This window comes from Phytophthora cinnamomi (assembly GCF_018691715.1).
Source record: "Phytophthora cinnamomi strain GKB4 chromosome Unknown Contig39, whole genome shotgun sequence".
In the NCBI taxonomy this organism is placed as follows: Eukaryota; Oomycota; class Peronosporomycetes; order Peronosporales; family Peronosporaceae; genus Phytophthora; species Phytophthora cinnamomi.
Genome location: NW_027150972.1, coordinates 253,318 through 267,200, shown reverse-complemented (window position 1 = coordinate 267,200; position 13,883 = coordinate 253,318). Strand labels below are relative to the sequence as shown.

General features: G+C 52.9%; 1 protein-coding gene across 1 annotated transcript; it reads left to right on the top strand.

The window, feature by feature from the left end:
* Positions 1 to 13,166: 13,166 nt before the first annotated feature.
* IUM83_10575 (Cytochrome P450) lies at positions 13,167 to 13,883 on the top strand (the record flags this gene model as incomplete). Its single annotated transcript, XM_067935087.1, has 3 exons — positions 13,167 to 13,310; positions 13,381 to 13,567; positions 13,639 to 13,883. The coding sequence occupies 3 exons, from the start codon at positions 13,167 to 13,169 to the stop codon at positions 13,881 to 13,883; spliced, it is 576 nt and encodes a 191-aa protein (XP_067791510.1).

The following is a 13,883-nucleotide window of genomic DNA, read 5'->3' as shown; positions in this document are numbered from 1 at the left end:
AAGCCACGGCATGCCCATTACTACGTCGAATTTATCGTCCAGATCCAGGACGATAAAGTGTTCGACAAACACTCGTTGTTTGTACGAGAAGCGCACGTTCACGACGCGCTTCTCGGTCTTCACGATGGCACCTGTTGCCAGTCGTACCTCAGAAGACTTCGAGGTGTATCTACCTCCTCGAAGTCAAGTCTCGACAGGCTTCGTAGTCGAACAAAGTTGTTCGACGCGCCTGGAGTCTACAAAGCTCGAAGAGAGTCACTCGCTCTCTTCGAGTAAACCTCAAGATGACTAGGTTCGGCCTGTCATCTTGTTTCTTACAGTGAGAGCTGGTCTCACTGGGGCTGCAGTCCTTAGTGTCGCGTGCCCGATGTCGGCACGCGCGACTGCATTACCAGTAGGGCGCCCGCGCCTACTGGATGTTCGCGTTTTTTGTTGGTCCGCGGCGATGCCTAGCATCGCCACGACGGCCACCTCCAGGGGGCATGGGAGCTGTGCACTCCCGTGCAAAGTGACCGATCCTTCCGCAACGGAAGCATCGCCCGTTGCCTCCCTGCTGCTGGTAACCAGCAGTTGTTGCGCTCGAGAGGTCCATTGGTTCCGGACCTCCCGTCCTCGCTACCGGGCGTGGTTGCGGCCTCGGCACGTTCACATGCAGTTTAGCCTGCCGCAGGCTAAACTCCTCTTGCATGGCAAGAGTGATCGCAGCTTCGAGTACTCGGGTACTCTCGGAAGAGATAGGTCTTCACAGGCCCATCTCTAAGTCCTTTCATGAACGTGACGACCTTGGTCGCCTCGTCAATCGGGTTAGTCACGATATTTGATACCAAATATCGTGCGCGCTGCGCGTAAGGATGGACATCATGCTTACCCTGCTGAAGGTCGAGGAACTCCGCCCTCGACCGGAATTCGTTTGCGGGGGCTCAAACGCTTGTTTGAGCTCCTCCTTAATACTTCGTACGTGCTGAAGCACGTAGGATCGGAGAGTCGGCGTCCATACGCCCAACTCCTTGCGCGTCCGCCAAGGCAGGACATGGCGAACGCGACCTTCGACAGCGGGTCGACGATGCGTCGAGCCGCTATGGCTGTGTCGAGTTCGACAAGCCATCGGAGGAGAGGCTCGCCCTCTCTTCCCACGTAATTGCTTACGCTCAACTTTAATGGTTGAGCACGCGGTGTCGTCCCTGACGACGCCGTCACTGAGGAAGCAGCGTCACGCTGCTCCTTCATGATGAACCCCAGAGCAACACCATGTTGCTCCGTCGGCGATAGCGTACGCAGCATTGTAGCTATCGCCGCTTCTCCAATGACTGTTGACAGTCGTTGGAGGGCCTCCCACTCTGGATCAGACAGGTGGGGGCAGTCAGCGCATGCAACATGCGTTGCAGGCGTGTTGGAGCTCTCCATGGGCACTTCCGTGCTCATGTGGTTCTCGGCTCCGCGTTCGTACACCGCGTACGAACGTCAAGCAGTCGGTCGTTGGACGGACTACAAAGTGCTACCAGGTGTAGTGGGTCTAACTTGACTCACTACTTTTGCTTACACGTTGCGCTACGTGTATGAGGAAGCGTAAGTACTTAGTAATTACTTAGGTTAATTATATTTGAATACACAAATATAAGTTAACTTAGACAAGACTCCAAGTAGCTAGTTTAAGGTAAAATGAGAACTGTATTGTTTGTAAATTGATCTTCCTCTAAAAGCTGCTAAAAACTGTTTATCATCTATGAAAGGGTTGGCAGCGGCTGGCTGTCAGAGCCCGCTAATATGCATGTCTCTGATTGGTGAAGATGCTGCTTTCTACCAATAGGATCTTTGGGTAGGTGTGGACCACTCATTGTGGTGGTCCACTTCAATGTATCCATCGGTGTGTCTTACACCAATGTGAGGAAGTATCCAAAACGTTTAACAGATAACCTATCTGTTAAATTCACAAGTGGCTTGCAGCCACTTGTACGTGTAACCCCGTTACAGCTCCTGCTTCAGGGCGGCGAACTCAGCGCCCTGCAGACGCTCCACGGCGGTCACCCGGTCGTGGAAAGACGCATACCCGGGGCGTGTTCCCACCCCCGCCACCGCCGATCCGTGACGCCCGCAGCTCAACCCGCTGGATTGTTAAGCGGATTGTTGACCATAGTATCCCGAAAACGAACCCTCAAGGGGCTCGTTTTCGTATTCGTTGGAGAGGATTTCATCCCCATCAAGATACATGGGAGCCGCGGAACGTCTTGCTGGAGGACGTTCCGTGTAACGGGGTTACACGTACAAGTGGCTGCAAGCCACTTGTGAATTTAACAGATAGGTTATCTGTTAAACGTTTTGGATACTTCCTCACATTGGTGTAAGACACACCGATGGATACATTGAAGTGGACCACCACAATGAGTGGTCCACACATACTAAAGATCTATTGGTAAACGGCTTTCTGTGGCTGTCTGTCGGCAACCGCCAACGGTTGCGAAGATCCCCAGTTCCATTAATCTAAGAATCGCAGAGTCTTATCTGATTTAAATTATATTTGTTATTCAGTATAATTACTAACTACGCTACGCTCCTCACACCGTGTAAGTAGTTAGACGGCTGCAGTAGCGCGTCAACAACGACCGACATCGTACCTTGTACAACGGAACCAGCGACGCGTCTGGAACCAGAACGCGTATGTTACGCTGTTTCGCCTGTCGACGACGGCGCATGTTACTTGCTCCATCTGATCAAGTGGGAGGACTGTCAACGGTTGAAAGCGGCATACTACTTGCTGCTACGCCGCCACAAATTCTCCATCATCGTCTCGATAAACGTTGCCTTTCAACATTAAGGAGCGCATCGCCAACAATATGTGAGCTTCGGTAGAGGCGACTCTCCTCCGATGGCGACATATTTGTCGACGACATTCGACACCGCTAATCGAATCGCGTTCTGTCGCTTTGAATCAGCAATCCGACTTCTCCGATCATAACTTCGCGGCGAAAATTCAAGGAATAAGCAAAGCGTTTGAACCGCAAAAGCGGTCGAGGGCATCGATCTTCATACGCGCGCAGCGCATAATCGTGACTAACGACGTGAAGAACAGAGAATGGCCTGAATATCTCCGAGAGCCGATCTCTCGGCCATGCAGGTTAACCTCGGTATTAAACTTCATATTTCTTGGCCGAACCGAACCTAAGACGCCTGTCTGGCTTTAACACACCTTGGTCTACCAACAGCAGAAGACAACGACTTCCGTTGCGGAAATCGTCACTTTTACCGTTCCAGCCCGGAAAGAATGGAATCTCCGAGCGTACTATTCACTGAACGCGGAATACTAATATGACACCGAACGCCAGGGCAGACAATGCCGCCCCGGTGGTCCGCGCATCGAACCATACAAACAGATGACGGGCCAGGCTAACGGCATAAAACACAATCAGTCGCGATCGGCAACTTTGTTCGAATCTTCAGTCGTAGATACGAACTTTGGAGTACGACTGGCAACTTCTACGAAATCATCGCCGGAAAGTCGCTGGTACGCAACGTCGTGACGCCATACATATGAACTGTTCTTCTACAAACAACGGTGTTTATCTACTGAACTCGCGCGATCCAAATGGTCGTATGATAACATGAAGTGCGCTTCGTGCGGAACGAGAACATTACGCGCAGCGCACCAGCGGGTCGACGCGCTTCAATCGACGGCGCGATATCAAAATCGACAAAACGCTGCTGCAATGAATTAGTGCGCGGGGTTTCTTACCGCTCAAAAGTTACCATCGATAATGGCTGACTGACGATAATGTGACGTCGACTCGGCTGAACCGACTTACGTCATGCCGCCAACAATGATTAATGATATTGCCTACATCCGCTCCGGAGTTTGTTTTGCTACAAGACAGGCCATTCGGCGCAATTTACATCGTAAACCGGGCTAAACCGAATACGATCAAGCCGGGCTTGTTATCTTCTCAGCGAACAGGTCTGCCGGCGAAGGTTACCGTGCAGCCGGGCTTGCTGAAGGGAAAACTGCGGTCAAGCCGGGCGATACCGCGCGCCCGCGAGACGGGGTCCGCCGGCGAACGACTTTAATCCGCGGCCGGGCCTGGACGGAAGAACTGTGGGCCGGGCTCCGGGCTCAACAGACGGCTGCAAGCGCAGAAACTGGCAGCTCGGTCCGAGCGGTCTGCTGGGCTGCGAATCTGCGCTACGACGGCATTCGAACGCTAAGCGTCTTGACGACTGGCTACGCCGGCTGATATCCAGTCTCCGTGACATCGACATGATGGAACTGATGGTGACTTAACTTCACGACGTCGGTCGCTTCAACCGTAGTCAACGGATGGTTTCACGATGGAGCCATGAGCTCGAACACGAAACAACTGGAATCGAGACGCGCAGCAAAGTACATGGTTCTTTCGCGCGCATCTCGGCTGGAAGCTGAGGAGCTAACTGAAATACCACGGTGAAGACAGTCAGAACGGCGAGCAGCTGGAGAGGACTCGCTGAAGTCGAGTCCTTATATCAGTACAATTGACCTGACTCGCGGACTGAATGTTCTACAAACGGAGACACGCCATACGAGTTGACAAATAACTGTGTCGCGGATGGCTGCCGCGGAGATTGAGCGTCGACGACAGGACAGTGCCGATCAGAAGTCCCGCGCAGTAAGTCCGACGTCATGTGGCGAAACTTTTACCACCGACGGTGTCGTTCGTACATGAGCAACAAAAGCCAATGCGACGGTACCCGGACGCCGGCGGGCCTCACATCGTTCACGCGATTCGAAGAAGATGGCGACGGGCGATCAATGGCGGGAGCACTTTTTCATTTCTGAAGGAAGATGGTTTTATCAACATCTAATATCACGGCAGTGGCAGCAGGCGGCCAGGGGGCTTAAACTGCCTGCTTAAGTGACGCCATTCAGGCGCGCAAATATGCACCGAGCTATCGATTTCATGGCCGACGGCCGGACTGTGTCGGAAAAGGCCGACCGACGACAGAGGTGCGCACGGGAATCTCCGTACCGACTTATCGTTCGGGCGGCGAACACCGAACCTGAGAGCGTGCACCGTGCCGTCATCGGTCAAAGATCAGCGGCGAACAGACCGCCCTGACGAAAGGCGGAGTGTTGAATGGCCACGCACTCGAAATTGTTCTGAGGCGTCAGCTATTGCTATTGGCAGAAGAGAGCTGTATGACGATGGCTGAACGATTGCTTCGGCGGTGGCTTCTCGGCCGAAGCGAGGGCTTATTGAGCACCGATTCGCGGAATCGTAGATGCCATTTCACGTACTGTCGCGTCCGGATGAAACAGCGTTAATCGGCACGACCCCTGTGATATCGTCTGCCTGTCGCGTCGTCTGGCCATTGCAGGGCTCCTTGCCATGCTCACGAGTGTACTAGCAATGATCTACAGAATGGCGAGATATCTCGATTCTTTGCGGAATCCGGGCCACACATTCAATCGAATACAAACCGAGCATTGTTATCGCACGTCTTATGCAACTATTACGTCAGCAACGCGACGCCGGACTTTAATGCGATCGGCTGGAACCATCATCTGTGTTGAATGATGAAACCACGCCATGCTTCCTGCCTTACTAACGGATCATTACTCTGGCGGATGCCAGGCTAAGATGCAGTCCGTCAGAAGCCCTCGGCTTTCCCGCGTGGCTTATGCACACGGACTTTGCTCAGTCGACGACGACGCTGCGGCGATCGCGTTCTTATTGACCATGACCAGCGATCTGTCTCATGCTCTCGTGCGACTGCCGAAGAGACTTACGTCTACTCGCGCTCCTGGCACCACCAGTATAAGTGGATTGCGCAGAGCCGTATCAAATTATCCCGTGCTACTTTGCGAGGGTATGCCAACGCGTAAAGCCTGCGCCATTCGCGCAGGGCTCCACTGTAATCACTACCGACTCCGTCGCGAATGTTTGGAAGTCCTTATCTTTGGACTTCATCTTTGGTCTTCCCCCGGATGGCGGAGGAGGAATACCGGTATTGTGGTCTTTGTAGACCGTTTCAGCAAGATGGTACATCTTGCTGCGTGCAGCAAGTGCAAACCGCGAAGCAGACGGCCCGTCTGCTCGTCGACATGGTGTTCAAAGCGGCTCGACATTGTCGGATTGCCTTCACAGCGCATCTGTGGCGAAGTGTTTACGCGCTTGGGAGCCACCTTTCCGACTTTTATTGCCTGACGGACGTGCGCGATTTCGCGTGTTATGTGTGACTGCTCACTCGTTTCCATACTGGAGCGAGTGTTTATCGATGGCAGAGTTTGCCATCAACAACTCAGTGCATGCCTCGACCGGACATACACCGTTCTACGTGAATGCCATGCGGCATCCACGCTTACCGAGTTACTCGGGTGATGGCTCCCACTTTAAGTGGGGAGGATCTACGACTGCAATACAGCAGCCGCAGAAAACCGCTGACACTTGCACAGTGTCAGCTGCAACAATGGACAAACCACATGAGTCTGCGGGGCGCGAACTCTTCTTCTTATGGCCAACGACCACGGGTCTGCGCAGGGCGCAGACACCGCAAGAACTCACGCAGAGGCCGGGCCTCTAGCGGAGAGCGAGCTGAATGACTTCAGCTCGGATGCAATCAGTTTCATCACCAAAAGACAAGCCGTGATTCGGTTTGTCCAAGACACAATAGCAGCTTCTGTTGATCAACAGAAGCTGAACGCAGACAATGCGGGCAGAGGCAACACAAATGAATTTAAAGTTGGTTCATTAGTTTTGTTAGCTACACAAAACCTGCCTAGACATGCAGTTTCGGATTTCGGAGCAAGCAAGCTTGCTCCGCGCTTCATCGGGCCGTTCATTGTGTTGGCACGGCACGGCAACGCATACACGCTAGACATACCGTCTAGCATGCGCCTCCATCCGACCTTTTACGTCGGACGGCTGAAGCCATACCGGCAGCACGAGCCACCTAGCTCGGCTGACCCGAAGCCTCGGCAGGAGCCGAGGCAGAAGCGGAGGACTTGGCCTCGGCGACGAGCAACCTCTCCTCCAGCGCGCGGACGCGCTGAGCAACCCTCATCTGGGTCCCCAGCTCGACCTGGATATTCGAGGCGGTCTGCGAGACCGCCGCGACTTGGGCCTTCTGGTTCGCCAGCTCCTGCTTCAGGGCGGCGAACTCAGCGCCCTGCAGACGCTCCACGGCGGTCACCCGGTCGTGGAAAGACGCATACCCGGGGCGTGTTCCCACCCCCGCCACCGCCGATCCGTGACGCCCGCGGCTCAACCCGCTGGATTGTTGAGCGGATTGTTGACCATAGTATCCCGAAAACGAACCCTCAAGGGGCTCGTTTTCGTATTCGTTGGAGAGGATTTCCTCCCCATCGAGATACATGGGAGCCGCGGAACGTCTTGCTGGAGGACGTTCCGGAAATGGTGAGGGCGTACGAGGAGCAGTACGCGCTGGCGCAGCGGAAGTAACACGAGCGCTGCGATCATCGCTAGCGCCCGAACCCTCACGTGCTAAGAACTTAGCACGGAGCTCTTGAGACTCTCGGGCACACGGAACGACGTGTACCCGTTCAGGTCATGGTCGCTCAAGCGGACCGCGCCTGAAGCACTTCGTGCACTGAAAGCCCTCGGGCACAGCGCACGGCACATTCGCCTCCTCAGCAGCAACATGAAGTTGCTCCAGTTTTCCACGCTTCGAGTACGTCTCGAAGCGATCACGCTTGCTTAATCCGATCACGGTAAGCACTCGGCCTCTTGTTGAAGTTCTCAACAAAGGCGTTCCAACTTTGACAAAGTGCCTGCCATTCGGGCACTTTGCTGCGAAGAGGTCTTCTTGCTTTGAAACCATCGGAGCTCATGAAAGAGTCCGATGTAGTATCGCGCCTTTGATGCGTTTCCGCATCAAAGTGCAGCTCGGCAGCCACAGCGTCATCTTTGACGGCGCTGCATACGTACAGCGGCACCTCATTCGGAGGTACCGAGTTCCCATACCGGTCCGCAATCTCGGACGCAGACGGCATCCATGGATCGCGCGCTGCAGGCATAGCGCGCGGTGAGCCGTGAGCTTTGGAATCACGCGCTGCAGTTGCAGCGCGCGGAGTACTGAGAGCCCCAGCGGAAGCGAGTGGGGTATCGCTCTCAGTACGCGAACGCTTCGAACTCGAAGCGTCCGATTCGTCCCCTTCACGCGGGCGAACGTTCTTGGCGTGAGGGTCGAGCGATTCGCTCGACACTGAGTCTTTACGCTTTGAGGGCGAGTCCTCCTCGCCCTCCATGTCTTCATCGTCGTCGTCGAAGTCGACGACGTCACCGTACTTCGCCTTCTGGCGTTCGAAGTAGTCGTCGATGGAGAGATGACTCCCCATCGACTTTGCGGACTTCTTCTGAGGCGCGCTCATCGTTGAATGAGCGCGGATTTCTTCTCCAAACGCGGAGAATTGACGAATGGTCAATTCCAAAGATTGACGTGCGGGGACCCCGCGCGTCTAACCTTAAGGGGGGGATGGTGTAACGGGGTTACACGTACAAGTGGCTGCAAGCCACTTGTGAATTTAACAGATAGGTTATCTGTTAAACGTTTTGGATACTTCCTCACATTGGTGTAAGACACACCGATGGATACATTGAAGTGGACCACCACAATGAGTGGTCCACACATACCCAAAGATCCTATTGGTAGAAAGCAGCATCTTTCTACCAATCAGAGACATGCATATTAGCGGGGCTCTGACAGCCAGCCGCTGCCAACCCTTTCATAGATGATAAACAGTTTTTAGCAGCTTTTAGAGGAAGATCAATTTACAAACAATACAGTTCTCATTTTACCTAATCTAAGTCACTTGGAATCCTTTTGTTACTTAACTTATATTTGTGTATTCAAATATAATTAACCTAAGTAATTACTAAGTACTTACGCTTCCTCATACACGTTGCGCAACGTGTAAGCTAAAGTAGTGAGTCAAGTTAGACCCACTACATTCCGGAAATGGTGAGGGCGTACGAGGAGCAGTACGCGCTGGTGCAGCGGAAGTAGTACGAGCGCTGAGGTCATCGCTAGCGCCCGAACCCTCACGTGCTAAGAATTTAGCACGGAGCTCTTTGAGACTCTCGGGCACACGGAATGACGTGTACCCGTTCAGGTCGCGGTCGCTCAAGCGGATCGCGCCTGGGAAGCACTTCGTGCACTGAAAGCCCTCGGGCACAGCGCACGGCACATTAGCCTCCTCCGCAGCAACGTGGAGTTGCTCCACCTTTCCACGCTTCGAGTACGTCTCGAAGCGATCACGCGCTTGCTTAATCCGATCACGGTAAGCACTCGGTTTCTTGTTGAAGTTTTCAACAAAGGCGTTCCAACTTTGACAAAGTGCCTGCCACTCGGGCACTTTGCTGCGAGAAGAGGTCTTCTTGCTTTGAAACCATCGGAGCTCATGAAAGAGTCCGATGTAGTAATCGCGCCTTTGATGCGTTTCCGCATCAAAGTGCAGCTCGGCAGCCACAGCGTCATCTTTGATTGCGCTGCATACGTACAGCGGTACCTCATTCGGAGGTACCGAGTTCCCAAACCGGTCCGTGATCTCGGACGCGGACGGCATCCACGGATCGCGCGCGGCAGGCACAGCGCGCGGAGTACTGATAACCCCAGCGGAAGCGAGTGGGGTATCACTCTTAGTTCTTGAACGCTTCGAACTCGAAGCATCCGATTCGTCCCCTTCACGCGGGCGAATGTTCTTAGCGGACACCGAGTTTTTGCGCTTTGAGGACGAGTCCTACTCGTCCTCCATGACTTCATCGTCGTCGCCGAAGTCGACGACGTCGCCATACTTAGCCTTCTGGCGCTCGAAGTAGTCATCGATGGAGATATGACTCTCCACCGACTTCGGAGTCTTCTTTTCTTGAGGCGCGCTCATCGTTGAATGAGCGCGGGTTTCTTCTCCAAACGAGGAGAATTGACGAATGGTCAATTCAGAAGATTGACGTGCGGAGACTCCGCGCGTCTCACCTTAAGGGGGGATGGTGTAACGGGGTTACACGCACAAGTGACTACAAGCCACTTGTGATTTTTAACAGATAAGATATCTGTTAAAAGTTCTAGATACTTCCTCACCTTGGTGTAAGTCACACCAATGGATACATTGAAGTGGGCCACCACAATGAGTGGTCCACACCTACCCAAAGATCCTATTGGTAGAAAGCAGCATCTTTCTACCAATCAGAGACATGCATATTAGCGGGGCTCTGACAGCCAGCCGCTGCCAACCCCTTTCATAGATGATAAACAGTTTTTAGCAAATTTTAGAGGAAGATCAATTTACAAACAAATACAGTTCTCATTTTACCTAATCAAAGTCACTTGGAGTCTTATCTGATTTAAATTATATTTGTGTATTCAAATATAATTAGCCTAAGTAATTACTAAGTACTTACGCTTCCTCATACACGTAGCGCAACGTGTAAACAAAAGTAGTGAGTCAAGTTAGACCTACCACACCATTTGAGTGGGAAGTATTGGAGTTTTTTTAGTCGCATCTAGCCGCCGAGGGGACTGTACGCGAATCAGAAGTTTTCGACTTCTGTGGCAGACACGATGAATTCGAAGCGAGAAAGCCTAGCCATCGGCGGAACTGGGTCAAGCGGTTCATGCAACGCAATGTGAAGCGCGTGGCGAACAGAGCTAGTGAAGGCGGGGACGGTAAAGAACGGGGCGGTGCTGGCGTCGATGTGGTTGCGATGGAGAAAGATGCCGCTTCCAGCGTTAAGGGGACACGAGAATTGAATAGGGCTTTGGAAACTGACAAGTCTACCAATGGGGCAGAAACCGAAACGATAGCAGAGCGTGGGGGGGGTCTCTGAGGCTGCAAAGCAATATATCCACGTGTGTGCACTACTTTGATGACAGTGATGGTAGTAACAGTGGAGACGATCGTGAGAGTGAAAAGAGCGGTGACAGTGCGTTGAGGGGCGGTAGTGGAGAAAGCAGTGACGGTGAAGAAAGCATTGGTGATGGAGCGAATGGTGTCAGTAAAAGTGAGCGTGGTAAAACTAAGGGAAGCAGCAGTGACCGCGACGTGGAAATGGTGGACGTTGTCGAAGCCAGGGGTCAGAGTATACTCAGGGGTGGGGTCGCAGCAGCCATTGCTGCAAAACCTGTGCAAAGTGAGAAAACGCGACGCTTTTTTTAGGGCTCGTTACCCCAGCTACGTCCCTCTTGTTGTGTATACTGACTCACAGACAAACTACACTCTGCATGTTTTCACGGACGATTCAGACAGCCTTCTGAACAACACGTCAACTACTGGTAACGCCAATGGCTACTTCATCTACAGATACATGGAAAACAAGCCCGGCATCGTTTGTTCTGTTGGTACCGCTCTGTTCGCTCAAGTTGAACTGGCGTATACTGCTCGATCTCCGTCAAAGAAAAAGGCTCTAATCAAGTCGTCGATGAGCATGTTTGATTGGTCTTCGTATCAGTACGTTCTAGTTCCTCTTTGTGGCAGAAACCATCGGAGTTTTCTCATTGCGGAGCACACATCAAGCTGGCAGCAGGGAAAACTGTATCACGTCGATTCGTTAAAGGGAGCACACAGTTCTGACTACGCGTTCGCAGTATTCAAGTGGTTCTTTGCTCGCTACGTGGCTGATAAGACAGGCGATTCCGATGCAACATTTGAAGTTATAACTATCGAATTCAAGACAAAACCGCAGCAGTCGAATTCTCTTGACTGCGGCATATATCTCTTGTACTACATGGACAGGATTTCAACTTTAATTGCGAGCCGCCAGCCCACAAAGATTGAAGATGACCTGGCGACCTGGACCCGCAGCGGGTTTAATGCGACGAAGGCAGATCAGTATCGTGCTCTGCTCCACCAAATACTCCACGAAGACATGACACCGCAGTAGTCTGCTTGCATTAAATAGATCGAGTTGATATGAATTCGATTGAGATAATTTTCCGTTTGAATTAGGCTCACGTTCAGCTATGTGGGCTACACGTTCGTGAACTCGGACTCTCGTGGCCTCGCGTGCTAGTTGAAGTGCCGTCTTGGTGGCAAGAAAGCGTCCGTCGGCGCCGTGTCAGGTCGGTGTACAACCAGTCCTCGGTCACAGTGACGCAATCCAAGCCAGGTCCGTGAACCTTGGCGGGTGTACTTCTCGGATGATCCAGTGGCCTACAGGCAAGCACCCACTGTTAAGCACTCCGGTGCGAGAGATCTCCTTGATGTCGGCCTCGCACACTGAAGCTGATTAGCAACAGCGAGAGGCTACCGGCAAATGGCGCCACCAAGCTCCACTGGCCCACGGGTTCTTATTCTAGAAGACCAGCACCACCGCCAGGACGTACTGCAGATACCGCTGTAGCACGGGGCATCCATCAGCTGCTGAGACTCTGATTCGACTATACGCGACTCGAGGCTCGCGGCTACCCGCCTGCGAGCTGAGCCCGTACTTCCAAATGTCCTTGCACTGCTGCCTTCGAGTGCTGCTGCGCGATACCAAGCATTTGATCCCCAGCAGCGTAAGGGTGATGTCTTGGCCGTGTTGTGCTGTGCTCGCAAATGACAGGCAAAAAAACAAAAAAAAACTATTTATATAAAACCTCGTCGAATTGCAAAATCAAGTACCGGAGACTACGAGATATTTGTCCGATCGTAAAAACATAAATTACAACGTAAAAAGTATGGTAAAAGCTGTCATTCAGCGCGCGGGAGCACTGCATCGTCGCCACTAATGCGTTGCTGGCCACGCGGCCACCATTCAGTTATTTGCAGGATGGTGGGAGGCCCCCACCAAAAGAGCAGTGTTAAGGCGAAGGTGAGTTCACCCGCGAAACGAGATGCATGCACCACGTCTAATCATCTACTCTACTGTATGCAGGCCATCGCCGCGAGCGAAGATGCCGTTGCGAACGACAGCAGCCTCGCTGACGTGGCGGCTGAGTACAAGGTGTCGCCGCGCACGCTGTTGCGCTGGCGAAAAGCAGCGTCTGCGATCACGGCTGCTCCGCCCTCGCGGAAATTCGTCCGCAGCGCCGCACGACGAGGGCCGTCGATACTGTATCCTGATATGGAGAGGAGGCAAGTTCGTCACATCCTACTGTACGGCTATGAGTTAACTGAGCTTTGATCTGTTTATTGTAGGTTGCTAGAATGGGGGCATCAAATGAGAAAAAATAGAGCAAGATGCGTGACGAGCCAGTGTTTGCTAGTCATGGGCGCGCGGTTTGAGCCGCGTCTGTTAGGTGAGCGCACCCAGCGCGCTGCCTACGAGTACTTGCGGCGGTTTCGAGACCGCAACAAGCTGTCCATTCGCCGCATCACCCACCGCGGCGTCAAGCAGCGCGAGGAGCTACAGGTACTGTGCCAGCGTGTGCTCGATTTTATTTACAGTACTGATATTTTATATTGATATTTGTATGAACCAGTTGGTGGCCGACGCGTTCGGGTGCGCCATGCGCTACGCGTTTGAGATGAACAGTGTCGTGTCCATCACGGCTGGCGACGATAAGTACAACTATGTATACAATATGGACCAAACGTCGATTTACATCGACATGAACCCGAGCACCACGATCTCTTTTCGGGGCGAACGTCATGTTGACGTTGTCCAGTGTAAGTCTCTAACCATTTAAATGCGCAGCGTACTACTTTAAATTAATTTTTGTATTGATTAGCTATGTCAGCGAACTCGTTCCGAGCCTCCGTGTTTCTGTGTGCGTCGGCTACGGGGCGTAAGCTGCCCCCGTTTGTCGTGTTCAAGGGCGAGCCTGGCTACCACGTCCAAGCCGAGCTCGAGCGTCATCCTGCCCACCGCTCGGACAAGGTAGTGCTCACGGTGCAGGCGAACGCGTATTGCGACCAGCACGTCATGGAGGAGTGGATCCAAGAGGTTCGTGATTTTATTTCAGTGTCGGTGCCTACTGTATGA